The sequence below is a fragment of the Onychomys torridus genome, chromosome 1, assembly GCF_903995425.1.
Source record: "Onychomys torridus chromosome 1, mOncTor1.1, whole genome shotgun sequence".
NCBI lineage: Eukaryota > Metazoa > Chordata > Mammalia > Rodentia > Cricetidae > Onychomys > Onychomys torridus.
In genome coordinates, this window is record NC_050443.1 from 44,736,795 (window position 1) to 44,764,476 (window position 27,682).

At 47.6% G+C, this 27,682-nt stretch overlaps 1 protein-coding gene across 1 annotated transcript in view; it reads right to left on the reverse strand.

Moving 5' to 3' along the window:
* Nucleotides 1-27,682, reverse strand: part of Fan1 (FANCD2 and FANCI associated nuclease 1) — a 30,585-nt gene extending 2,903 nt beyond the window's left edge. The window contains exons 1-13 of the mRNA XM_036202150.1: nt 27,574-27,682; nt 25,955-27,392; nt 23,030-23,170; nt 20,483-20,684; nt 18,016-18,249; nt 15,182-15,313; nt 13,917-14,025; nt 12,067-12,186; nt 7,131-7,295; nt 6,314-6,464; nt 1,687-1,790; nt 990-1,184; nt 323-451 (exon numbers count right to left, since the gene is read on the reverse strand). Coding sequence (XP_036058043.1) covers nt 323-451; nt 990-1,184; nt 1,687-1,790; nt 6,314-6,464; nt 7,131-7,295; nt 12,067-12,186; nt 13,917-14,025; nt 15,182-15,313; nt 18,016-18,249; nt 20,483-20,684; nt 23,030-23,170; nt 25,955-27,155 — 2,883 coding nt within the window. The 5' untranslated portion in view covers nt 27,156-27,392; nt 27,574-27,682. The remainder of the gene's footprint in view (nt 1-322; nt 452-989; nt 1,185-1,686; nt 1,791-6,313; nt 6,465-7,130; nt 7,296-12,066; nt 12,187-13,916; nt 14,026-15,181; nt 15,314-18,015; nt 18,250-20,482; nt 20,685-23,029; nt 23,171-25,954; nt 27,393-27,573) is intronic.

The window sequence follows — 27,682 nt, forward strand, 5'->3', positions numbered from 1 at the left end:
GCGACAGGCAGGAACAGGCCCGGCCCAGGGAATGTGTTTGCTGTGGGCTCCTGAGGGCCTGGGTCCACACACTGTGGGAAGCCCTGCCTCTCTGTGCCCTGCAGCTGGTGACTTGTTCCAGTAGCAGCATGTAGGTACTATCACCTCTGTGATGGGGCAGCATGAGAATGCCTGTCTTGCTTCCACCCCAGCTCCTCAGAGAAGCTTCTGAGAACCCCCGCCTTCAGCCTAGGCTATCGAGGAATGGAATTCAATCCTCCCATCAGCCACATGGACTCTGACACAGTTGCTGATAAAATTATAAACAGCGTTCTCTGCTGACCTTGCAGCGATGGCTCTGAGAATTCCACACCACCAAGTCAGGGAGGCCCCCTCGGCAGTGCCGAAAGTCAGCCGCCAGACGCCTGCACACACCACTGAGGACCGGACCCCCGAGGCAGGAGACAAGATCCTAAACACAACACAAAAGGAGAGTTAGCCGTCTTCAGGACGGAGACTCTGAAATGGGCATGAGGGGCCATCAGAGCACAGCAGTACAATTCAGCAAACATGGGCTCCAGGAACACCAGAAGGGGCTCTGCTGCTGGGACCAGGTTTCGGTGTGGCTGGCAAAACCCCATAGGTAAGCTCTGGCAAAAAGCTCTCCATGGTCAGTTACCTCGCTCTTACTGGTGTGGACGTCCTATGGCACATCTGATGAAGGGGGAGTCTAGTGCAGCACTCAGGAGTCCTCATCACTCCTCACGGAGGTCAGGGCACAGAAGTTACCCTCCCTCCTGCTTCCACCAGGAGGAGTCAGGCAAAAGGAAAGGGAACGGTGGGAAAGGCATCAAGCTGGAGGTTTCTGAATGTCCTCATGTGTCTATCACTGACAGCAGCATCCAGGCTTGGGGGATAGAGTATCACCCCCCCCCACACACACACACACACTTGTCAAAACGCAGGCAAAGGAAGAACTGAGCAGCCTGCCTGCGGCGGCGGGGTACTACCTGAGCTTGCTGAAGGGAAGTGAAGCGGTCCCAGCTGACCAGGGAAGCCGCTCTGCCATGCTGGGCCTGCCACGCCTCTGCCACCCAGGCCCGCAGGCTCTCAGAAGGGGCGCTGTGGATCAGCTGCAGCCTGGCTTCCAGGGCCTGCTCCCTGCTGGAGAAGAAGCTGTCCGTGCAGAGATCCAGTGGGGAAGCCTGTGTGGAAGAGAAAATTTTCTGATGTGCCAGGGGAGGGCACTCCAACAGGGATGCTCAGGTCCTGCAGGATTGGGAAGCTGGCAGTTTTTTCTCCTCAGAAGAGATGAGTAAAAAATGTCAGACACATGTAACCTTGTCACTTCTTATCCTGGGTTTTCAGTGATCATTTAAGTTGAACTGGCAGAGTTCCAGTTGGTGCAAATGGATTGCGTGGGAGAGCCCTGGACTGGGTGCTGCTAGGACAGGTGCTCAGCTGAGGGTGTTCGGTACTAAAAGTTCAAAATGCAATGGTCAGGGACACTAGGCTTGGTGATAAAAATCTCCTAGTTCCCCTTTAAAAAAAAAAAGTCCTTTCCCATGCAATTAGCACCACTGTGGGGAGACCCCAAAGATCACCAAGAAGCCAGGTTGCTGCTGGCCTCAGACCCTGGTGCAGAGGTGGGCATGAAGCACAGGCATGTGCAGGAGAGGCCCCAAGGGGCTGGCGTTAGCAGGTTACCTGGTAGGCATTTCTGAAGACATCCGGTATCCCATCCATGAAGATGATATCCCACAGTAGAAGGCCACACAGGGTACTGAAGGTGGATCCTTCCCCATGAATCCCTACAACGTCACACAAGCAGGAAAAGGGCTCGTTTTATCTGCTTGTTCAAGAATATCATGATGGCCGGGCATGGTGGCACATGCCTTTAATCCCAGCACTCGGGAGGCAGAGGCAAGCAGATCTCTGTGAGTTTGAGGCCAGCCTGGGCTACATGGTGAGTTCCAGGACAGCCAGGACTGCACCAAGAAACCCTGTCTCAAAACAAAACAAAAGAAAACAAAACAAAAAAGACTATCATGATGCCCTAATGTAAATTCTATTTCAGGGAAATAATTGAGATATGGTTGATTTTGAAGGACATGCCATTTTCATGTTATTTCTAGTTCATTCTTCATGCTGTATTCTTTGCGTATAGAAGCTTTATTTAAGGGGAAAACTTCAAATGGACATTGGGGAGTCGCAAAGCAGGGTTCTCAGTATTGGTGGACAGCTGAAGTGGCAGGCTTGCTTTCCCTCCCTCCACTGGAAGATCTAAACAAGTGGGCAAATAGGCTGGGTGCGAAACTCACGGGTTGGCTCTCGCTCAAGACACTGGCAACTTACAAGAAATGTTTTCCCAACAGGACTGACAAAGGAGGCCAGGCATTCAGGGCAGCCCACACCTCAGACTCACCCAGGACTCTCTCCATTCACTAGGTTCACTCATTCATTCAGGGCAGCCCATACCTCAGACTCACCCGGGACTCTCTCCATTCACTAGGTTCACTCATTCATTCAGGGCAGCCCACACCTCAGACTCACCCGGGACTCTCTCCATTCACTCAGTGTTTCGCTCATTCATTAAGCCGCTTTGGCCTGATGAGGTTAGCTCAGTGTTCCTGGCATGCAAGGCTTCTACAGAAACTGCCAGCTGCAAAGACCACCTAGTTCCAATGTTGCCCTCCTGCTGAACACAGTCACTGGGAGACAACCTGAGAACAGTTGGGTCCTAGGGTCACTGCAAATCAGCAGCAGGGTCTGGAGAGCGACGAAGGTCTTGGCATAGACTCCAAACCTGTGTTCCTCAGAGCCCTGACTCACCCAGCTCCGCTCTCCATGCTGGATGTCTATATAGCTAAACACCCCCAACCAAGGAAGGCCATCTCTCCACCTTCCTATCATCATCACACTGGCAGTAAAGCTCACAGAGAGCACAGGGGAGAAAGCAGCATGGGTCAGGCGATCTGGAGCACAGGATGCTGGGTTTTCTGCTCACTGGGTACCCTCAGGAAAGTGCACTGGGGAGGAAGAGGGAGGCGGTGGCAGCTGGTGGCCATGCTCCTCTACCCTGAGCTCCAGAGCTGCGCTGAGCTTTGTCTGTTCCCCCTCAGTTCTGGCTCCTGTCCCTCTGGCCTGTTTCCATGATGCTAAAGGACAGAATGAACACGGACGGCACGCTCAGCCTGGCTGAAGCAAGTCCTCCAGCTCCCAGGAATGTTCACTCAGGACAGTGGACTCTGGGCTGCTGGAAAGGAAGCAAGCTGGGCCTAACTTCTGGGTTTCCGTTCCCGTGTGAATGAATATTGCTCAGTCAGTGACACGGAGGTCAGAGTCGTTCCCGACCTCTGCTGTGCTCTGGATTCTGACTAGTCATTTTTGGTGTAATCCTCCTGCCTTATTCGGAAATAGCTTCCCTGGGGGGTTTGAAATTGTCTCTACACAAATCCCCTCTAGAATAAAGCCCAGCAGCAAGTTGGCTCATGGTGGCCACGTCAATTTTCTAATATATTAGAATGTAATATAAATTTCATCTTATGTGGAAGTAGTTAATGTTCTGGAAAAAGAATAGCCTGCTGCTTTTCAGGCTTCTGGCAAAAGTGGAAGGATTTTTCTGTGTTCCATTCATAACTGCCCTTCCTCTAGCCACTAACCGGGACAGTTTACATGTCTCCTGTGACACCGTCTGGGGCTGGCATTTCGACTCTGTTCTTTGATTTCTAAGTCTTTCGGCTCACGGCCCCTCTCTGTCTCCACAGTGTTAGCACTTCTTCCCTAGAACGTGACCCTTCCCGTGAGCAGGAGAGATATGAGGAGATTAATGTCAACACTGGGCAGGAAGAAACCCTAGTCTGTGAAATCCTATCTCCACGGCCCAACTAACCAAGACCCCACACACCACCACCTAGCTGATGGCACTGGAGTCCTGTCTACCGGAACACAGGGGCAGGACGTGGGTGTCCCCAGGATACAGCCATGAGAGCCACAGAGCAAGTACCATGAGTGGACATCGGATCTGCTGCAATCCAGGGGGAGAGGAAGAAGATGGAAGAGGCTGAGTGGGTTTGTGGGGCCAGCATACACTCTTCTCCACCTTCACACAGCACTGGGGTCAGTATCGTCCACGACATAGTATTTCATAAGAAGAAAAAATAGCCAGGCGTGGAGGCTCACGCCTTTCATCCCATCACTAAGGAGACAGAGGGATCTCTGTGTGTTTTGAGGCCAGCCTGATCTACATAGTAAGTTCCAGGCCAGGCAGGGTAACACAGGAAGACCTTGTCTCAAAAAAGAAAAGAAAATAGAACAAACTCTGGGGACTTTGCAGGCTAACTGGTCCACCTTGCTTGTCTGATACTAGGCAGGGAGCTTGCTCTGGAATTCCTCCTTCAGAATTGACTAGTGCTTTCCTACTTAGAGTTTACAGAGCCGTCTGGGGCGACATTTGATTTTTCTCAAATCTAAGGCAAGTGCTCAAACCTCTCCTTTTCTTGGGCTGTAGCTAAAGCATCACTTATAGTACACTCACCAAGACCAATTGTGGAGAAAGACTAAAGGCAGAGAGAAGCTGGTGTTGGCAAATATACAAGCTCAAGGAATTGCCAACTGACCTAAGAAATCAGCCGGTTATCAACAACAACGAACCTCTTCACTGCTGTCATGCACCAGGGCCACCTCCCTGTCGAGAGAAATGCCACAGCAGCTGTCATTCCGGGCCGCTGCACAAACACTCAGCTCGGTGCCCATGCAGGTCCAACCATGACACATGCGGTCTCACCGTCCCACTCCTGGGAGGCACCATGGTGGTCAATGGGCCCTGCAGGAGCCTCCTCTACACAGGCCACGGAATTCTAAGAGGAGATCCAACCCCTCACCCCCTGACTGCCCGCCACAGAAGGCCCTGGAACAACCAAGTCAGGAACACGGAGCGGGGACCAGCATGTTTTACATTCATACATGTGCTTTTCTCTAATGGCCGTTCTTAGCTCCCAAATATGGAACTTAGCAGTCAAATGTATACATCCTCCACTCACCCTGACAGACACACACAAACACATTCACCAGGGCTAAGAGCCACCCTCCAAGCGGCAGACCTACCCTTTGGGACTGTGTGCGCCGCATCCTGAAGCACCCCAATGTCCTAAGGGCAGCATATAGGTCAGCTCACCCCACTCTCTGGCCATGAGGCAGGACAAGAGACTGTGAGGAAATACGGGACTCAGGGTCCAGGCCACCGTGGTAGGTGTGCAGCATCTGTCGTGGCCAGTCACCTTTATGAAACCTCTCAATTCTATGTTGGTCACCATGCTACAGTAGCTTCTCACTGGACATGTACATCCAATGAGCAGACTAGGGTCCTTCGGCATCCCTCCTTTCTACCCTGCAGGACCCGCCAAGACCACTTAGCAGAAGTCCTTTCTGTAGGTGGTAAGCATTTCAGAAGGTGGCCTTTGAATGAAATAAACAAAATCCTAAACAGCTGGAGGCAACTTTGCCCCTGGTCCCACTGATTTTCTTGTTTTAGAGATAGAAGTCTCAGATGGGCAGCTCAAGGCACAAAGTCTCACAGACACACGAAGGCGCCTGCCTTCTCCCGCACACACGTGCATATATACACCTCTGACAAATGCATGCACACTGCCCTCTCCCACCAGGAAAAAGGAAACAGAAGCATCTGGAAGGCTGGAGAGAGGAGGGGCTTAGTGAGAAGCACTGCTGTGTCCTTCCTGACTTCGCCTCCATGAGTGGTGATGAAGATTCACTCGGCTGTCCCTCTGCCAAAGGCAGGGGCCAGGCGAGGGAGAAGCCACTGTCACTGGAAGGGAGGATGGGACAAGCTCCCAGTCTGACGCGGCTTCTCACTTGGGTCTGTATGGAGAGCTCATTTCAAAAGGAACTCAAAATTGCTGCTCTTCCTCGTGGCCTGAGTACGTCTTTCAAGCTCCTCACACCTATGATGCCGTTACTGTGTGCCTACTAATCTCGCCAGATGCACTGGCCCTGGGCCTCAAGGACAGCTTCATTATGAGACAGTCTCTTACAGGACAATCCTCTGTCCTTTCTCACCATCTCTACTCACTGCCAGCCTCTCCAACCACCCTACCACACAGAGCAGCATCCTCACAGGCAGCAGGTAACCACAACACTGTCGAAACAGCAAGAGGACCTCCTAACAAAAAACAGAATTCCTTTTCACACACCTCTGGCCAGCTGTGGCTTCTACTGAGGTCAGAGGGGAGAGCAGCCCACTACTGATGAACCACCCTCCAACACTCTTTTCCCATTTGCGGACAGGCTGGGCTGCAGGAAACACTGCTTGGCTTACCCTGGTCAAAGCCATTCTTCCTGTAATAGTCCAGTGCCAGCTCCTCCACAGAGCATAGGATTGTGGTGGGGTTCATGGTGTCTCCAGCCTCGATGACAAACACAGACTTGCCCATTCCATGCTGTGGGCACAGCCTGCCTGTGATGGTCACCTAGAATGGTAGCAAAAGACATTAATCAAAGCATGGTGGTGCACACCTTTAGTCCCAGCACTCAGGAGGCAGAAGCAAGTGGGTTTCTGTGAGTCTGAGGTTAGCCCAGTCTATAGAGTGAGTCCCAGGGCAGCCAAGGCTACATAGTGTGACTTTGTCTCAAAAACAAAACCAAACACACCTTGATTAGCCTTGCCTCAATGGAAGCCCCTGAAAACCTGCCTGGGGCATTCTGGGGATGAGCCTGCCTACTCCTGCAGAGCAGAATGAATGGTATGACCCACCCTGGCACACTCTGAAGGATGTGACTGTCCCAGCCTTTGAAGAGCATCTAAGAGGCCTCAGAGAAGCAAGCAAAAGCGGTAGAGACGCAAATGCTTATTCAGCAGGTCTGTCACCCAGCCCTGGTGCGGCCATGTGGGGTAGCCCCGAGGTATCAGAGAAGAGGGCATTCTAATGAAATAGATACAATGATGTTATCACCGTCCCAGATGAGAATTAGGCCATTCTGAGTCCAAGAGGAAGAACACACTAAAATGGTTCCCGGGGGCCTCCACCCAGAAGAATCTAAGTAAATATGTTTAAATTGAGGACAGTCAAATAAGAACTGGGGATGTCACCTGAGTTTAACCAAAAACAAGCAAAATTCACCCAAAGGACACCTACGTGCTTGACATCTCCCACGGAAATTTCTGGCAGCTGGCTGAAGAGGCGCTTGTATTTTTTGCAGCTGGGAGACTCTCGAAGGCGCACAGCTCGCTGATAGAGTGAAAGCCGGTGTCCTGTCCTCACTTCCGGATCTGCGAGGCCTTCGCCAATGCACCTAATTGCCTAGCAACCAACAGGTCACCTGTCAGGTTCCCGGAAGTCCTGAAGGCAGCAGCTGTTGATTTAGTTTGACAAGAAACCTCCCAACTAATGATTTCATTTTAGCAAATGGGCAAACAGCGCTTGGAGAAACACAAGCTATTTCCTTAGCTCTTGCTCTGATGGCTTGAACTGGACCCCTCACTGTAAGGTGTGCTGCTGCCTATAAAATGACAGCAGACCTGCCATCATTCACATGACCAGAGTGGAGAACCACGTGGCAGGAGTGAGTCACTCTAGGGAGACACTTATGCCCTTCCCAGGCCCCAAGAAACACATTCCCCATATGTCTCAAGCTGGAAGAAAAGGCTGGAGCCCTGAGGGCAGCCAGAAAAGGCGCTCGTCTCCTGGAACAAGATTGTACACAGCTCTGATAACTTGTCAGGCCACTGTGCAGGAGAGACTGGAGCTGAGGTCAGGACAGTCCACCCTGAACTGTGTGGCACTGCAGCCTCTGGTCCTCTATGGGTTTCCTTTGTGTACACATTCAGTTTTTTGTTTTTAAAGATTTATGTATTTATTTTATTATGTACACAGAAGAGGGCACCAGATCTCATTACAGATGGTTGTGAGCCACCATGTGGTTGCTGGGAAGTGAACTCAGTACCTCTGGAAGAGCAGTCGGTGCTCTTGACCTCTGAGCTATCTCTCCAGGCCCCACATTTAGTTTTATTGTAACAAAGCAACGTGTACACTTTTAACCTTGAAAACTGAGTATTGCCTTTGTCTACCCTGGAGGGGAGGCATGGGGAGGACTTTAAAATAGACAAAATGACAGTGGGAGTGAGTGGGGTGGAGCTGGAGAAACGGTTCAATAAGGACACTGGCTGTTTTTCCAGAGGACCCATTCCAACTGCCAGCATTTACATGATGGGGCACAACTGTCTGTTAATTCCAGTTCCAGGGAATCTGATGCCCTCTTCTGGCCTTCAGCGGCACTGCATGCATAGAGTGCACAGGCACACAGGCAGACAAAACACCCATACACATAAAATAATAACTTTTTAAAAATTACAACAGGGAAAGTCCATTTCAAATAAAACTACACAGGTTCTGGTGATCTCCCACACTGAGTGGCAGGGTTCCAATCATCATCAGGAAAGAATTTTACTTTAAAGATGCCGCCCCAGGGGGCTAGAGGATCGTTAAGAGCACATGTTGCTCTTGCAGAAAACCCAGCTAGTTTGGGTTCCTAGCACCCACATGATGGTTCACAGTCAGGTTTAACTCCAGTTCAAGGAGACCCAATGCCCTCCATGGGCACCAGGCACTTGCACAGTACACATACATACATGCAGGGAAAACACTCACCCATATAAAATAAATCAAAAAAGGAATTTTTAGTGCCATTTTAAACTGCATTGTCCATTAAACATCACAATTATACAAGCTATTACGAGAAAGCATGTTGTCAAATTGCCCTCCTAACCCACACAACACCCCAAACCCACGCTTTGACCTTCTATTCACTTAAAAAATTCCCCTTTTTATTAAACAGGAGAAAATAGATACATGCTGGGAAATACTAACTGTCCATATTCACAGAGACACAGTGTAGTTTCTGAGCCCAATACACAGAGAAAGGAGGGGGAAGCTAGACGTCTATGCAGTGCCACAAAGGGCCAAGCACCGTCCAGCCTCTGGCGAGGCAAAGGGGAGGTCTTTCCCACAGGTGTGGATTCCACAAAGTTTTTGTAGAGATAAGAATGATAAGGATTAATTCCGAACAGAAGAGTGGAGATTCTATATTTTGCTTAAGTTATTTTTCCCTAAGTTGAGAGTCACAATATTAAGAAAAGAAACCCACAAAGCAAAGCAACTGAGCAGAATCAGGGAAAGCTTTTATTCTTAGTGACTAAAAAATTAAAAAGGAAAAAAAAAATGTAAGGGTTAGACTCCATCAGTGTTAATCATCTTCTTGTTCCTCCTCCTCGCCCATTCACCGTCATCCCTCCCCTTCACGATCATCCCTCCCCTTCAGCACCATCCCTCCCCTTCAGCACCATCCCTCCCCTTCAGCACCATCCCTCCCCTTCAGCACCATCTTGCATTCATCCTTCCCCACTCCCCACAGCATCATCTTCCCTTCATCTCCATCTCAGGAACCAGTTGTACTGCAAGGGATCTGGCCAAACATCACCTCTGACAACCTCTCCTAGTCTTTGCATCTGCAGAGAACAGTCAGTAAACCTGGGAGAACCTCTGGTCCTTCCCACTGCCTCTCCCTGCGGGCCACACTCTGGATTTAACTTGGATGTTCTGTCAGATCCTCTCTGTGTTTCCACTTGATTTCAGTGGTCTCTGACATCAGATCACCACCCTCACTTGGATGGAACTCTCTGGAGAGAATTAAGGGTTCTCAGCCAAATAAAAGTCTGCACCTTGAGATTCTGTCTCTTCGTGTGCTCAGTACCACTCCATCCTCCTCCCCAAGCAGTGCAGATCCTCGTGGACAGTTGACAATGGAGGCGGGGTTGGGAGGCAGGGGTGGGGGAGGCTCGGATTTGGCCCATCAAGTCTGACTTCTGAAAGAATGGTTGGCAAAGTGTGCTCTGTTTCTGTTCTGCTCTCAACATCTCCTCACTGACTTACTCATTCAGTCTAGTTCGGGTACTTCAGTATGTTCAAATGCTTCTTGCTGTCCCTTTTTTGAGGTCTCTATGGCCACATCATGATTGGGACTGAGCTCTTTTGACTGACTGGCCACCAGAGCCAACATGGTGCTGCTGTCTCCAAGGCTCTCTGTTCTCTGTTCAATCCAAAGCTCATGCCAGGATCCTGAAGATGATCTGGGGGTGTGTGTGTGGCATGTCCCAGGCCCCTGAAGATGGTCTGGGGGGCGTGTCCCAGGACCTCTGTGTTTGTTCTTTTTCCATTTTGGCAGAGTACAGAAGGCAGAAAATGCTTTTTGCTGCTGCTTATCCCGGCCATGAGCCCATGAGCACAAAGCCTAGCTTGCTAGTTCTGTCAGCACCCAGGCTCTGACCCTAATAACCCCACTGATGAGAGGGGCCCAGCAGCTCCAGGGTGGCCCCATCTCTCCCCAGGGGCTGGCACTTGCTACTGGCGGCTTGTCTCCTATGACAGGTGAGGGACAGGGTATGTGTGTGTGGCAGGGAGTTATTGGGAAAGGTTAAAAAGAACTCAACTTCCTCAGCATCAGTGAAAACTAAGTTCAGCCATCTGTCTGCCCCTGTGACCACAGGCAAGTGTTCCGAGAACTGTGAACAAGGAGGGGCTGGGGGAATCGGTAACATTCATGCAATGAAAGGCAGAGGTAGCACAGACGCATGCGCTCTCCTTCCAAGCGGGGGTTCTAGGCCCTCAACCACCCTGCCCACCTCCAGGACAGCAAACAGCTTCTGCTGCCCTTTTCACGGGCACCTGAGGTAACAAGGCACTGTTTGAGTAAAAAGCAGCAAAAACACTACATCATACTTTCACATTCCGTGGGCAATTTTTTCCAACCCTCTATCCTTCCGATTCTCTTAATGTAGCATTGGAAAAACAAACTCTCCCTGAGACACAGTCCCCTCCATTCAGTTCAACACAGGGCTGGAATGGAGACCAACCCGCAGGCAGCCACACAAAGAGTCACTGTTACCCGCCTGGCTCAGAGGCGGTGGCCTCAAAGGCCCCACCCTGCCCAGCCACATCGGTGACAGAATCTGTCTATTTTAAGTCCCCAAGATCTCTGGGGTCTGCCGGAGAAGGTGGCCTGTTGCAGAGGTGGGGCCAAATGCCCTGCAGAAGCACAGAGATACTGTCCGAGCACCTGCATTGAAATTAGGAGGAGAATGCCTCCTATCAGCCTTTGTTTCTAGAAGCACTGCGCGACAAGTAAATAAAAATCACCAATTCCAGCCACAGACCCTGGGTCAATCTGAGGCGGTGTGTGTGTGTGTGTGTGTGTGTGTGTGTGTGTGTGTGTGTGTGTGTGAATATGAACCTGCAAGAGCTGAGACACATCTGATCCTCCTTCTCCTTAATTCCACCTCCTGGAGGCCACTGTCAACCCCTTCCCCTCCTGCTTTTACTTAATGCTGGTGTTAGAGTCATCCCTGCTATTTTAGGGTGGGGGTGGGATTGGAAGAACTCAATCAAAGAATACTAACAAAAGGGAAAGTATCTTCTAATTATATTTAGAATTTCTTTTCATTTATTAAGTTTTTATTTCACCGTCACATTTGTTGCATTAGTAGTTTCTAATGTTTCTATAAAAATTTAAAATTTAAAATTTTTTGTTTTATCTAGAGAACTTTTCCATGTGTTATATAGAAATACATCAATATTAATTAAAAAAATCATGCTTTTCACTATTTTCTCAGAACCATAGATTAATGAGAGGGAGGAAAAGGACAGGAGGAAGTGATAAAATTATATTTTAATTAAAATAAAAATAAATGGCCAGGTATAGTGGTGCACGCCTTTAAAATCAGCACTTGGGAAGCAGAGACAGGTGGATCTCTGTGTGCTCCAAGCCAGCCTGGTCTAGATGGTGAGTTCCAGGACAGCCAGAGCTACATAGTGAGACTCTGCCCCCATCAGTAAACAAAAAAAATAAATAAGTTAACTAAAGAAAGTGCTTTCCTAGGCTGCAGCAGCTCAGTGGCAGGGTGCTTATTTAAGTACTTGTGAGGCGCTCAGTTCCATCCCCAGTGCTGAAGTACTTAGTTAGAGCTTGCTATTAAAAAAGCACTTTCAAGTCAAACAGCCTGGGCATGCTGCCGCTTACCGCTTCCAGACGCTTCAGGTGCTGGTGCAAGTTAAGAGCCAGGCGATCCCACCAGCGGCCTCTGCTGTCAGGACAGTAGATTTTCTGAGACAGGAGGTTTTCAAGCTCCTCAACAGCTTCCTATGGCAGCAATGAAAGGAAAGGCTGCTGAATGCTAGAAGCATCGGCTCTAACTACAGTCAGAAGTCAACAGGGCTGGTATGGTCTGATCGCAATGAAGGCCAAGGACCAGGACTGACAGGCAGGAGTTTGAGATGTTCCCCTGCATGACCACTTAGCTGCCTGAGAATCTGTACTTGACCCCAGGTCCCTGCCTGGTGGTGCTTAGCCCTCAGAGGTCTGGGAGCAGCCACATGCCTTCACCAAATCCCCTCTGGCAGCTCAGGGCCACTGAGGACCCTGGCAGCCAACCACTGGCTGGTGCCAGAAAATGCTGACCCTCTGGGAACCCAGCAGGCCCCAGACCCACTGAGATTTGAGGCAGGACAGATAGAAGATTAAGGAGACATGCACGGGAAGGGAGAGAAGTCTGTAGTTGGAATTTTTTTTTTTGGAAGTAGGGGGTACCAACCAGCTCCCAAATAAGGACACGGGACTGATTAATTATGAATGCCCAGCCTTAGCTTAGGCTTGTCCCACTAGCTCTTTTAACTTAATTTAACCTGTTTCTATTCATCTATGTTTTGTCTCGGGGCTTTTTACCTTTCTTCCATTCTGGTGTTCTACTTCCTCCACGTCTGGCTAGCTGGCTGGTCCCTGGCCTCTGTTTGTGTCTCCTTTTCTTTCTTCTTTCAAGCCTAAATTCTTCCTCCTACTTTTCTCCCTGGCCAGAAGTTCTGCTGGCACCTCCACCCTCACTATTGGCACTCAGCTTTTTATTAGACCAATCAGGGGCCTTAGGCAGGCAAGGCGAAACAGCAACACATCTTTACATAATTAAACACATGCAACACATCTTTGCACAGTTAAATAAATATTCCACACTATTCCTTTCACTCTGGGCTCTGGCTGTGAGTCAGAAACTTCAACACAACTGATGAAGCAAGAATTGCTAACAGAGGACGTAAAAACAGTGAAACCACACCCATGCAGCGCTCCTCCTTCACCCTGAACCCCAACACTGCACCAAACAAATCCACCTAAAATTTCAGAAGGAATTGTTTTAAGGTAAGGGAACCAGCTTGTATTATTTTACTTAATTTCCAACTTTTCTTTACCTTTAAATCTAGTCACCTATAAGACATTCTCGGAGCAATGGAGCTTAAAAGCTTCAGAATGCCAGATGTGACATCCAGTTCATGGATCTTCCTGGGATTTGAGAGACCCAAGTCAAAAACCCAGCTTGTCATGTCCTCTTTGTAAAATATCATTTGTCAAGACAGAAATGCCACAATAAAAGGGAACTCTGGCAATTTCTTAATCTTAATCTAAGGATGTGACCAAACTGTTAATTTGTGACTACAAACTATCTCCAGACAATCCATGACCGATGACAAGGGGTGTGAGCTTTTTACCCACAAGATCTAGGGTAACTATAGAGCCTTACACCAACCTCTGAGACCCAGGTAAGGCTGACTGAGCTCTGAGCTCCTACCAGGCTCTCTGTTCATGACCATCAAGGCTTCCCAGTGTGCGTACGCATCAAGTCACAAGCAAACAAAATGGCTGCTGGCAACAGCTACCTTCTCTCTACCAAAGAGAGCCGGGGCAGCAGGGAACCTGTAGTAAACAAGCTTTCCTCAGGCTCTTAGTGCTGATGTAGTAGCGGGGAAACACTGAGAGCCCAAGAGGTCCTCATGCCCATGCGGACCACCGTCCTATCAGTGAAGGGCGGAGGAGGGCGCTCTAACCTCATACATGCGAAGTCTCTCCAATACTTCAACAGCCCGGGAGAAAATCCTGGTGTAAAGCCACCCCACAGTAAAGCAGCGCAGAAAGAGCGGCAGAGCCTCGTGGTACCTGAAACAACAACACAAGCCCGTGGCTTAATAACTTATAAGAGAATTGGAAGAAGGGACGGAACGTTGAGTTCTGATCTCTAAAACAATATACTCCAATACTTGGTGTGTACAACTTTCTGCACCACAAACATATCATCACAGCCAAGCCCCTGCCCCAGGACACTCAGTGGGGTGAGATGAGACTACCTAATGAGATTTTAAACTGAGGTCAGCATGTAAAACTCATCCACAAACATGGACAAGCCTTCAAACTTCCTAAGATCTGGGTTTAACCTTCTTTAAACATTATTTAAAAATACATTCTACTATTTACCTTTCTGCATATACTGGCCCAACTATTTAAAATTAAGTTCACTTCTGTAACTGACATAGAGACACACAAAAACTGGATAATTAACAGAGTGTGACATGATACTCCAATACCTGCCAACACTGTAATCAAGTTGAACAATCTACTTCTTTAAATACCACCCACTTCAGTTTTTGTTTTTATTTTGGGCAGTGTCTCAGTTAGCTTTACTGTTGCTGTGATGGAACATCACGACCAAAAGCAACTTGGGGGTGGCAGGCTTTATTTGGTTTATGTCTTCACACCACTGTTCATCAGTGAAAGAAGTCAGGACAGGAACTCAAACAGGGCAGAAAGAAACCTGGAGGCAGGAGCTGATGACCCTTCTCCCATACAGGGCTGCTGCTTACTGGCTTGTCCTGCCCCTTTCTTATAGAACCCAGGACCACCAGCCCAGGGATGGCCCCACCCCCATCAATCACTAATTAAGAAAATGCTCTCCAGCCCGATCTTATGGAGGCATTTTCTCAGTTGAGGTTCTCTTCTTCAGATGACTAGCTGGAACAAAACTAACCAGTGCAGGAAGCTGTACATGTCTGTGTTAAAGTGTGTGCAGGTACCTGTGCACAGGGAGGCCAGAAGTTGGCACTGGGTATCTTCCTCAACCCGTCTCCACCTTGTCTTTTGTTCTTGCGTTTAATATTTCTAGTTTACTGACCACTTCATACATATACACAATGTGTCTTCCTCACAGCCTATGCCCCACTGCTTCTGCTCTCTCCAGCGTCCTCTGAGTACAGAGCTCAAGCCATGGGTTCCACCCCCAACACTGGGAGACAAAATAAAGAAAACACACAGCACTCACCTCAGCGAAGGGTGGCTCTTCAGTTGGTCCCAGTCCCTTTTCGCACTCTGAGAAAGCTCCTTGGCTTCTTCCCAGTTCCCATTGGCCATGGCAGCTGAAATGTCACTCAGCATGTGTGCGGCCGCTGCATATCTAGGGAAAATGCCACGTGGGTCTAAGTCAAGGAGTCCTTCCATGACAGTTTCCACATCCTGGCCACTGGGCTTATGTTCATGAGGATGTGGGTGATGCGCAGGACACGGTGGTGCTTGCCTTCAATCCCAGCACTGGGAAGCGGAAGCAGAGGGCGGGATCTTTAAGTTCCAGGTCTACAAAGACAGTTCCAGGCTAGCTAAGGCTACCCACTGAGACCCTGCTTCAAAAATGAAAAAAAAATCAAAACCACAAAAAGCGAGGTATATTTAAGTTGCATTTGAGTAATAATTTAGTATAGCTCTCCCCCACTGCTCAGAATGGCCGAGACTGATTCCGGCCGCCCTACTAGGAAGACAGAAGCATTTACACTGTAAGATCACAAAGCTCCTGGGTTCTGGCATTCACTCGTTCACTAATTTGAGAGGCACCAAGTAAATCTGTAACTGACTTCAGAACTGTAGCAAGATGTCACTTTGACATAGTAAGCAATGTAGTCAGAAGTGCACTGGGGCACTGCCCAAGCCACAAGAATGACAGGGTATTTCCTAAGTAACTGGGAACACTCAGGGGAGACAGCAATGATGAAATTTTATGAACAATTTAGTGGAAGAAATATGACTTTTCATTACTTCCTTAGATGTGAAAATCAATGACATGAGACTAACAGACTCGGAAATACTCATTTCTAAGCATATTCATTGTATTTTAGAGAAGAAAAGCATGCAATACACTAACATTAACAAGAAAATAGCTTGCCTCCAGGGGTCAAGTTTGTCCACAAACCCAAAGACCAGTGGTCCTTAACCTGTGGGTCATGACCATTGGAAAACACATTTATGTTTTATAATATGTGTTTTTCAATAGTTTTAGGAACTGAGGCACTACTCTGTAGCAAAATTAGCTATAAAGTAGCAATGAAAATAAATTTACTGTTGGGGGTTCCTAAGACCATTGGAAATATGTTTTCCAATGATCATGAACCACAGGTTGAAAACTGCCACCATAGACACAATTATTTATGATATGTTACTAGACAATCCAAGGTCAGTTAAGAAAACAGAAAAACATGGTCAGGGACTACTGTAGCTCAGTGATAAGAGCACTCGCCTGCTACACACAAAGTCCTAGGTTCGATCCCCAGCACTGCATAAACCAGTTGTGCTGGCACAAATCAAAACAAGAGATTCAGAACTTCAAGGCCATCCTCGGGTTCACAGAAAGCTCAGGGGCAGCCTAGGCCACACACTCACAGCAATAACTAGCATGTATGAGGCACTACACAAGGCCAGACTCTAAGCACTTCCCACATGCTCACACCCATCTGTAAAAATAAACCATCGCTCCCCCTTGTCACAGAGGAGGTAACTGTGACAGAGGAACTTCACAGTCCTGAGCACAGTGAGGCTGGAGCGTGGCTTCAGGGTAGGCAGGCTCACAAAAGAATAAAGAATAAAGCCACAGAGAATAAAACCCACGAGAGGCAGGAGATACTTCGAAACAGGGTAAGTTCTCAGGACCAAAGAAGATCTGGTTAGAGACTCATTCCAAATGAACACAAGCAAGACAGAAGCTTCCTGCAGCTGAGGCAAAAGACACTCAGATTGGTTTACATCGATGCTGATTTGATTCAACAGTTCCAATGACTTGGTTAGAAAAGGAGTGTTCTAAACACTACTTAATGCTCTCTAAAGCAAAGGTCTGAGTCAGTATTGGTTAAATTTGAGTTATAAGTCTTAAGTCAGTAACCAAAAGTGACAAGTCAGGAAACTAATTTTTCTTATAAAAGTTGATTTTTCTTGTTTTTAAGGAAATACAACAGCATGGTTGTGCACACCCACATAACCAACACTCAGGTGGGTCAAGAACATAGGGCAAGAGGACTGTGATCGCTGAGGTCAGCCTAGACTATGTAGGCAAGAAAAATTCTATCTAAAAACAAACAACAAAAAGGCAATAAAATAAAAACTAGGTATTTGTGCTGGGCGGTGGTGGCACATGCCTTTAATCCCAGCACTCGGGAAGCAGAGCCAGGTGGATCTCTGTGAGTTCGAAGCCAGCCTGGTCTACAGAGCAAGATCCAGGACAGGCACCAAATCTACACAGAGAAACCCTGACTCAAACAAACAAACAAACAAACAAACAAACAAACAGCTAGGTTTCTTTCTTTCTTTAAGACCGATACCATTTTTCAGTCAAAGCCTACTGCTGATCAAGCCAACCTTCATAAATTCCACGACGTGCTGTGTAAACTCCCAAGTTCTAACTCAGCATGTATGTGATCCTAACACACACACATAAGCTCTCATCAGTCTGGTCTGAACGCTGTGACTGGGAAAACACATTCTGCCTTATTCATCCCAACACATCCTCGAGGCAGGGTTGTCAAAATGCCTATGTCACGAAAGTGTTTCCTGCCCCAGCTACTCAGGAACAGAACTTAGTGAAAACTTCTGTAGCTTTAACTCAAAACTCACTCACTGACTTGGCAGCCTCGGTCTAAGTGCATATCTGCATTCTCCCTGTAGATGCAGAAGTGCACGGGAGGAAGGCACGGGATGATAAACCCCGAAAACTTAAAAATGACTGTGGCATGCACTCCGTGTTTCCACATCGGCTGGCAAGGAAAAAAAAAAATAGCGAGACCTCTTATTAAATTTTCAAGCACACACAGATATCATAATGACTTAGTATGACCTCACCTGATGAGGTCCTCTCTGTCCCTGAAGATCTGGGTCTTCCGACTGACAGTATACTGAGGAAATTCCATCCGGCCCAGATTGACCAACAGCACCGTAGAAAGCTGACCTTGACCCCCACAAGCAGCTTCTTCATCTTCCATGGAATCAGTCAAGGAAAACAGCAGCAAGACACGGGAAAACACAGCCCTGGGGCCTTTACAGACTCGCAGGGACCGTCCAGCCAAGTCTTTAGCTCTAAAATAAAACAACACAGAATCACTTCTCTAGCTTTTACACGTTTGGACACAGATTTTACAAATGATTCTCAGCTAAAATAAAGACAATTGGCAGTCATTGTTCTAAACAGGCAGTAAATGTGTCCCCCTGCGTGTGACAACTCAGGGCTACTTAGCCTTTCTGGAGGTAAGAGCCTCACTTGGGACACGCAGGAAAAGGATTGAATTTTTATCTCCAAGGGGTTTTTACTCAGTAATGTTGCTTCTTCCACAGCCACTGACGGACTTTACAGGGTGTACCATGGCCATGAACACTCAAAACACCAGGGAAACTCATAAAAGGATGTATTAGAATGCATTACCTCTTTGATATTAGCAAATCTCTCTCTCTCTCTCTCTCTCTCTCTCTCTCTCTCTCTCTCTCTCTCTCTGGTTTCTTTCTTTCTTTCTTTCTTTCTTTCTTTCTTTCTTTCTTTCTTTCTTTCTTTCTTTTCTTTTTTCCCCTGAGACAAGAGTTTCTATGTGTAGCCCTGGCTGTCCTGGAACTCGCTCTGTAGACCAGGCTGGCCTTGAACACACAGAGATCCACCTGCCTCTGCCTCCTGAGTGCTGGGATCAAAGGCGTGCGCCACCCCGGCCCAGCTCTAGCGGTTCTCAGTTATTGGTCTGAATGGTCAGCTGCAGACCGGGAACCCCTGGTACCGGTCTCAGCACCACGAACAACAACACAGACACCTTGCTTTTCTGTGCTCGATCATTCTCGCCGCTTTCTATTACTCTAACAGCCCAAGCCCTAGGACTTCATACTTGGTAGTCAACTTCTACAGACATAATTTATTAAAATGGAGTTGTTTGTGCAGAGAAACATATGTAAGATACAAAATAAACAAGTATCTCACTTTATCCTCAACTGCTCCAGAATAATGCGTCTCAGGCTAAATTAGGTATACTCTGATTTTATAGATTTCATAGTAAAAGAACTCCATAAGTTTTTATGACCTTCCCTAAATGAATTGCTCAAGTGCTTCCTAAAGACTAGAGGAACCACCCAAAAGCACTGGGGAAAAATTAAAGAAGAAATAAAAGATGCATATTAAGTCTGGCTCACAATACTCTAATAACAAGCTTCATAAATTAAAAGTGTGACTGACTGATAGCTGCCCTAAAGTCTATAAGAACAGTAGTCACAGCTATTTTTTTTAATTTATTATATTTGTGTTTTAATTTTACACATCAGCCATGGGTTCCCCTGTCCTCCCCCCTCCCGCCTCCTCTCCCACCTTCCCCCCATCCCCTCCCCTCCATTCCCATCTCCTCCAGGGCCAAGACTCCCCTGGGGATTCATTTAAACCTGGTGGATTCAGTACAGGCAGGTCCAGTCCCCTCCTTCCAGGCTGAGCAAAGTGTCCCTGTGTAAGCTCAAGGTTCCAAACAGCCAGCTCATGTAGTAAGGACAGGTCCAGGTCCCACAGCCTGGGTGCCTCCCAAACAGATCAAGCTATTCAATTGTCTCACTTATCCAGAGGGCCTGCTCCAGCTGGGGGCTCCACAGCCTTTGGTTCATAATTCATGTGCTTCCATTCGTTTGGCTATCTGTCCCTGTGCTTTTTTTTTTTTTTTTTTTTCTTGGGCTCAACAATTCACACTCTTACAGTCCCTCTTCTTTCTTGACAATTGGACTCCTGGAACTCCACCTGGGGCCTGGCTGAGGATCTCTGCATCCACTTCCATCAGTTATTGGATGAGAGTTCCAGCACGACCGTTAGGGTGTTTGGCCATCTGATCACCAGACTAGGTCAGATCAGGCTTTCTCTGAACCATTGCCAGCAGTCTACAGAGGATGTATCATTGTAGATTTCTGGGGACCTCTCCAGCACTCTGCCTATTCCTGTTCTCATGTCATCATTTATCATGGCCTGCTATTCCTTGTTCTCCCTTTCTGTTCTTGGTCACAGCTATTTTTAATTCTTGGATAATAAATTATGAATAAGCACCAAAGGTCTTTGCAAGCCAAGGTCTAGAAAAAGTCTATGCCTTTGCTTTACCGCCTACTGATTTTTCTTGCTTCTAGAAATTAGAACAGTCTTACAAGAAGAATTTTGGATAAACCACCAGTAAAGCACCGAGGACAGTATAGTAAAGGCTTTCAGGGGTCAATCGAGATGCAACTGTCATGAGCAGCCACAGTCTAAACCACACAGGTAGTGTGCTTATCAATACAGCAAACATTTTCAGAGATGATGGCCACAGACCTTTTTAGAATCACTGCTCTGATTCCGGACTGAGTCTTGCCCCAAGTGCAGACTGAGCGCTGTCTGGCCAGCTTGAGAAAGGCCTCTACCAGCTGCTGCTTCTGCCCAGCGGGGCTCACCACGTGGAAGGTTTTGGCCAGGGCTTTCAGTTCAGGAGCAGAAAGGAGTTCAAGCACATCAGTGAGTTCCTCCAACTCAGATTCTGAAACAGTTCACAACAACCAAAAGTTAAAAGTGGTGGTATGGAATTTACTATTACCTAACATCATTTCCTTGGGGAAGGAAAGAGAATTAGCTAGATGAAAATAAAATGAAATTTCATTATAGAAACTAATAAGTTCTCAAAAAAAAAAAAAAAAAAAAAAAGCAGGAGTTTCCCAGGAGTTCACCAAACTCTTTCCATTGAAGACTACAGACAACAACCAGGCGGCGGTGGTGCACGCCTGTAATCCCAACACCCGGAGGCAGAGGCTGGCGGATCTCCGTGAGCTACGGGCCACCCTGGGCTACACAGCGAGTTCCAGGACAGCCAGGGCTACACTGTCTCAAACAAAAACCAAACAAAATAAAAAGAACCGCTAGAGAACACTATGAACAAACATTACTGGGATACATCCCCCATCTTTCTCATTGCAGTCACGTGAGGGGTCCTCTCCAAACCAGATCACAGAGTAAAGTGACCATTAATTCTCTTCCACACAGCCCTCTATTCCATGATACAGAGTGGAAAGCCTTACATGGGCTCAGCCTTCCAGCATCTTGCTATGGTGTACCCCAGATCCCACACCGAGCCCAATGCCTTGGGCTGAATCAGACCCAGCCATCTGTCCCCCCACCCACCCATACAGGGTTTATCTATGTAGCTTTGCACCTTTCCTGGAACTCACTCTGTAGCCCAGGCTGGAATCGAACTCACAGAGATCTGCCTGGCTCTGCCTCCGGAGTTCTGGGATTACAGGCATGTGCCACCACCGCCCAGCCCAGCCATGTGTCTTTAAGACACTCGGTTTCGGGCAGTGTCTTCCTCCTCCATTCGTAAGTACAATTCTAAGGCCCTGGAGACACTGTAGTGAGCAAGGACCAAAGGGAGCTCACTTCCTACCACATTAATTACTCATGCCAGGCAGGAAAGGGAGGAATAAAGAGAAACAGAGCTAGGTGTGGCACAGATGGCTCAGCAGTGAAGAGCACCCGCTGATCTCCCAGAAGACCTGGGTTCAGTTCCCAGCAGCACGGCCATCTAATTGCAGCTACAGGTGACCCAATGCCTCTGGTATGGGCACCTGTGTTCCCAAGCACACTCCCACATGCAGACACACACAGCAATAAGAAACAAACCTTTTTTTTTTTTTTTTTTTTTTTTTTTAAATATAAAACAAAATTATGTGAGGCCAACAAAGCCTGGCAGGGAGGGTGGCTGCTTTACACAGGGCAGTCAGGCACATCTCTTAGGAGGGCACTGTGCAGAGTCAAATGTGACAAGGGACAGGTGTGTGCAGTAGGACGGTGGGCACTGGCCCAGGCAGAAAAGACATTAAGTCCAAGGTTCTGAAAGGAGAGTGCCTTCACCATGACAAAGACCACTAAGGATTGCAGTGTGGCTGCAAGATGCAGAGAAACATCCATGAGGTGTCCATGGTGAGCCATCGGGGCTCTGGTTTGGGTAAGGTTTAAAGGTAAGTCCCCAGCGGCAGACATGTTTACCCTCTGTCAAACATGTCAGTCTATAGCATTTTCATCGGCTCTTCCAAGTCAGGAGGAAGCAAGGGACTGGAAAGCAGTGCTGACCGCTCAAGCCAGGCTGCCGCTTTGCACCTCCACCGCTTCACCCAGCATGCTCCACCTCTAGCCCATCCAGCCTAGCAGTCATTCCAACACCATCTTTACCTACTGTTCCCACTACAAACTCTTCCCCCTAAAGCCATCTACTGTGATTGTTTATTTTGTCAAAAGTGTCCACTGAACTTGGCTGCACATCCTCATTCGCTCTCTGCCCTCTGCCCCTTTCCATCCAGTACTGAGCAGGACAACCCAGGGTATCCACAAAAGACAGATTCTCTAGCGTTCACACATCTCTAATTAAATTTTACAGGCAATCAGCAGACAGAGGTGGTATGTGTGGGCATAGTGGGGGTAGATGTTTTTAGTGGGACACTTATTTCATCCCTGCTGGCTTTATTTTATATGAGGAATTTGAGCAAGATGAGTCAAGTTCTTGCTAGAAGACAAGAGTTCAAGAGGAATGTCCCCTTCTATGGCTCATCCCATCTCAGGAGACTACACTTGCACCGGGCCAGGGGACTTCGCTTACACCCAGGAAAGCAATGGCAGACCATCCTTCACTGCCCTAGCGGCCTTCGCCCAAGAACCTGACAGCCTTAAGTCACATGATAACCTGTTGCCCTAAACTAACAGGTTCTAGGTTTTTTCTTAAAGTAGTCATTATTTAGCAGACACTGCTTGGGAGGTGGCATCACACTAGCTTTCTCACAGAAATCCCACAGAAAGCGATTCTTAAGTTCTCCCAGTTCCTCCCTGCAACCATACCTGTCTGAAGGAAGCCCGCATCCTTTAATTCTTCAACCACAGGGGTTAAGTCTGAGGCAATCTCTTCATACTCCAGTTTACCCATCTTGATCCAGGTTAATTTACGCTGAAAGAGCCTTACATACAACTTCTGACCACTAGCTGCAATAAAGTTCAGGAAAACAGCAAAAAAAAAAATAACTTTCTTCTAAAAAACATACAGATCCCATTTACTTTTAGATAAAATATGTATTATTATAAATATACATTTTTACTTTATGTATAATGATGTCATTTCATGGTATAAACCATTAAAAATTCTACCTTGTCAAAATGAACACTGGCCATATTAAAGCTTCTAAAATCAAGCTCCCCGACTTTTTAATGCAACATTTCTACTCCACAGAGAAGCCCTTCCCAGAATTCTAGCCATTTTGTTCTCTGCTTGTAGTTTAACACATGTGCTGGCTGGTTTTGTGTCAGTCTGATGTAAGCTGAAGTCATTTGGGGAGCGAGAACTTCAGTTGTGAGAATGCCCCCAGCATACTGGCCAGTGGGTCAGCCGGTGCAGCATTTCCTTGACTGACGATTGATGACTGATGTGGGAAGGCCCAGCTCTGTGGGCAGTGCCACCCGAGCCAGTGGTCCTGGGTGCCTTTAAGAAAGCAGGCTGCCAGGCAGCAGTGGTGGCGCACACCTTTAATTCCAGCACTCGGGAGGCAGAGCCAGATGGATCTCTGTGAGTTTGAGGCCAGCCTGGTCTACAGAGCGAGATCCAGGACAGGCACCAAAACTACACAGTGAAACTCTGTCTGGAAAAAACAAAAAAAGGAAGGAAGGAAGCAAGCAAGCAAACAAGCAAGATGAGCAAGTCATGAAGAACAAGCCAGTAAGCAGCAATCCTTGATGGCCTCTGCGTCAGTTCCTGCCTCCAAGTTCCTATTCCATTTGGGTTCCTGCCCTGACTTCCCTCAGCGATGGACTTGAGATGTGTAAGCTGAAATAAATTTTCTTCCCCAAGTTCCTTTTGCTCCTGGTGTTTTATCACAGCAGTAGAAACCTTAACTAAGACAATATACATTATTCTATTTTTGATTTAAAAAAAATCTGAATTTCCTCCCCGAAATATCTAGTTTTGATTTACGCAAACCTACTTAATTAACCTATTTAGTGTTTCCTCATTACCTTGATTATCTTTAAATTCCTGCCAACTGGAAAAGGATATAATTACATATCTTAAAATTGCAAACATTTTTTTTCGCTTAAGGAAGCAGAAGCAATTAGCAGCAGCTGTTTTCATCTAAGATACATTGTACACAGCCAGGCATGATGCCAAACACCTGTGAGCCCAGCACTCCAGAAGTGGAGGCAGGAGGATCAAAGTCATCTTCAGATACAGAGAGAGCCTGAGCTACATGAGACCCTCCCTCAGAAAGACAAAATTTTAATGAATAAATCAACAAGCAAAAAAAGACATGTTGTATATGATTCTTCGTAAAGAGCAACACACAAGAACCTGTTGAACTTGCCTTGGACAAACCGTTCCTACTTCTTTGTTGTTTGGGTTTGGTTTTTTGAGATAGGGTTTCTCTGTATAGCCCTGGCTGTCCTGGAACAGAGATCCATCCATTCCCCTCTAACTCCTGAGTGCTGGGATTAAAGGCATGCACCACTCCCCCCACCCCCAAACTGTTCCTACTTCGAGGTTTTGAAGAAGCAGAGTTGCCAACTACTCAGGAAGTCACATTTCAACAGTCAGAACCTAACCAGAGAATTCTGACCACTCTGGATGAGGAGTCAAGGGATGCTATTACGTCATCACTTCCATCATCTGGTGAGAACCACACAGACAGAAGCTGTGGACACAGCTGTGCTCACAGAACTACCGTCGCATATTCAAAAGCAACACCATTGTGTTAGGGGGGGGGGGATTTTGTAGTAATGTTCAGAGTTGTTTTTTCCTTGGATTTTAATGGCATGGCCACACTTCATTAGAAGACAGCGTGGCCACCAAAGCAGTTCTTCTTACCTAAACTCCAGAGACATCACGGCTCGGGATTAACAGTTGACAGCCACACAAGGATGGCTTTTGCATCCAACCTGCACTACCAGCACGGAGCCACCACTGGCTGCCGAGGATTTAAGCAACAGACTGGTCTTTTTTTTTTTTTTTTTTTTTTTCTTTTGGTTTTTCGAGACAGGTCTAGCTCTGTAGCCCAGGCTGGCCTCAAACTCACAGAGATCCACCTGCCTCTGCCTCCCAAGGGCTGGGATTACAGGCGTGCGCCACCACCGGCCGGCCAAACTAGTCTTTTTTTTATGCACCAATTTAAGCTTGCATTTTTCCATTTCTTCCACACCCTAACTGATCTCACCATCACCACCCCCACCTGGGGAATTTACTGTCCTTGAAGACACAGGATTCCAAACAGAAAACATCTTCAGTGGGCACATTGATCACAGGACAGAAGCATAGTGACACTTCTGTGTGCCAGTGCTGTAGTTTGTTTGTTTGTTTGTTTGTTTTTAAATCTGGACACTGGACATCGCTTTACCATCATCAAAACAGACATAAGAAATAAGACAGCATGAGCCTGGCACACCTTTAACCGCAGCACTTGGGAGGCAGAGGCAGGCAGATCTCTGCGTTCAAGGCCAGCCTGGTCTACAGAGTGAGTTCCAGGACAGCCAGGGCTACACAGAGAAACCCTGTCTCAAACAAATCAAGGGAAAACATAGTAAGACGAAGACAGCTACTGCAGTCGTACCTGAAGTACTGTGTGCAGAGCAGACACCACCGGGCACAGGAACTTGTTTTTAATGGGCCTATCCTGGACACAGACCTTGTAAGAGTCCCAGTCCCACAATACTCCCACAGTGACTCCTGGTGGTCACACACAAGTCAGGTAAGGAAGAAAACTTGCAAAGCAAACAGGCTGAAGATACCTGACAACTGGTAGAACTTGGTTATAATCCCCTTCTCCTGTTCATCGAAGAGCTTCGCATCCTCCTCATTCTCTAGGACGGCCCGCAGCACCACCAGGAAGCTCCTCAGGTAGTATGGCTGGCTCGGTGGGGGTTGAGTTGTCTCCCTGGGACCCTCACAACTGGACCCCTGCTTCAAGGGGCTGCTGATCATTTGTCTCTTTCGGCTGTTACTCCCTGCAGAAGTATCCATGGGACTGTTTGATTCCACCTCCTTACCAGACGCTGGTGTTTGAACCTCGGCATCAACAGTCATTTCTACCGCTTCACATGCCTCGAGCTGTTTAGCAACCCCCGCACCTACCCCTCTGGCATCCTCCTGCTTTACAAGACTGTCTCCTGAAGCAGACTTCATGTTATTTGCAAGAGTTAGATCTAATGAAATTAATGCCGGAGCATGAGCTGAAGATGGAGGGGTGAGGGCTGACTCCCCACGGGAAGCTTCTTGGCTTTCACCTTCCATGATTTTACTGCTCTTGACCTTGTGTTCTGAAGCATTCTCTTGCTTTAGCGATGCACAAGAAAACATGTTTTCCTTTTGAGAACTGTTCAAAATCTCATCTTTGTCCTCCGTCTCTGAACAGCTATCAACCAGGCTGGTGCCAGCTGTGGACAGAGAACTCTGTGGACAATGACTGGCTAGTCCCTCCTTCCTATCCAGGGATTTTTTAACTTTTATGTATTTTCTGGACAATTTAGACGACAGACTCCCCAAAGATGTAATTTCCACACTCTGATTTTGCAGCTCGTTTTGAATTTTGCACACCGAAGCATCTTTAAAGTAGGGACTGGTCTGCTGCTGTGTGCCCAGTTTTGAACCACATTGGACGGGGGTTAAACTTCTTTTTGGTGGTGACAACTTCTGAGGCGTTACGTCTTCTAAAGTAATACTGGGTAAATGTGACCTGGGCACAGTTGGATTTGTTAACCCAGCCTGCACAGGCTCAACCTGAACGACGTCACCATTGTTAGCACAGGACTCGTTGAGATGCTGAATTAGGTCGTACCTAGGCACCATTTTATGACAAATTGAACATGCAAGTTTAGCAGGTGGTGCATTGTTAAAATACGAAATAATCGAATGAGATTGGGTCTTTGTAGCTTTGCCGGTAGATAAGCTTCTACGGAGTCTTTTTTGGTCAGGCGATTTCCCTTGTGGCATCACGACTATCAGAGAACCTGGGTGACCCAAGAAGGAAATTCGGGTAATCTCAGGTGAAGGACCGCAATGTTATTTTTTACGCCCTTGGCTTGAATTAAGAAAAGGTGTCTGCTATGACCTCAGTTAAGACAGCGGCCACCCCGGGTGAATGACCCCAAAAGTTTACTTTTACTTTCGCCTTGAACTAATGCAAAGTGACATAACATTTGGTGTCGGTATTCGTTCAATTTCTTCTCCCTACAAAATAAAATACATGAGTTAAAAACATTTTTACGCATCCGCGGGGTTGGAAGACAACTGAAACGTGGAATGGCAACTTCTGGAATGAGAACCCTCAGCCTGACAACAGATCGGGGCTGTCCTGCAGCTCCGCGCAGGCTCTGTGTCCCTTGCCTCACAAGGACCGAGCTGCACTTACTTCCAGGCTCTTTCTAGAACCATTCTTCTTAAAAAGAGGACGCTGACTCTCTCAGAATCTCCTGAAGTCACTGCAGCGGAACCCGCCCAGCGGCGCGCGAAGGGGCCCA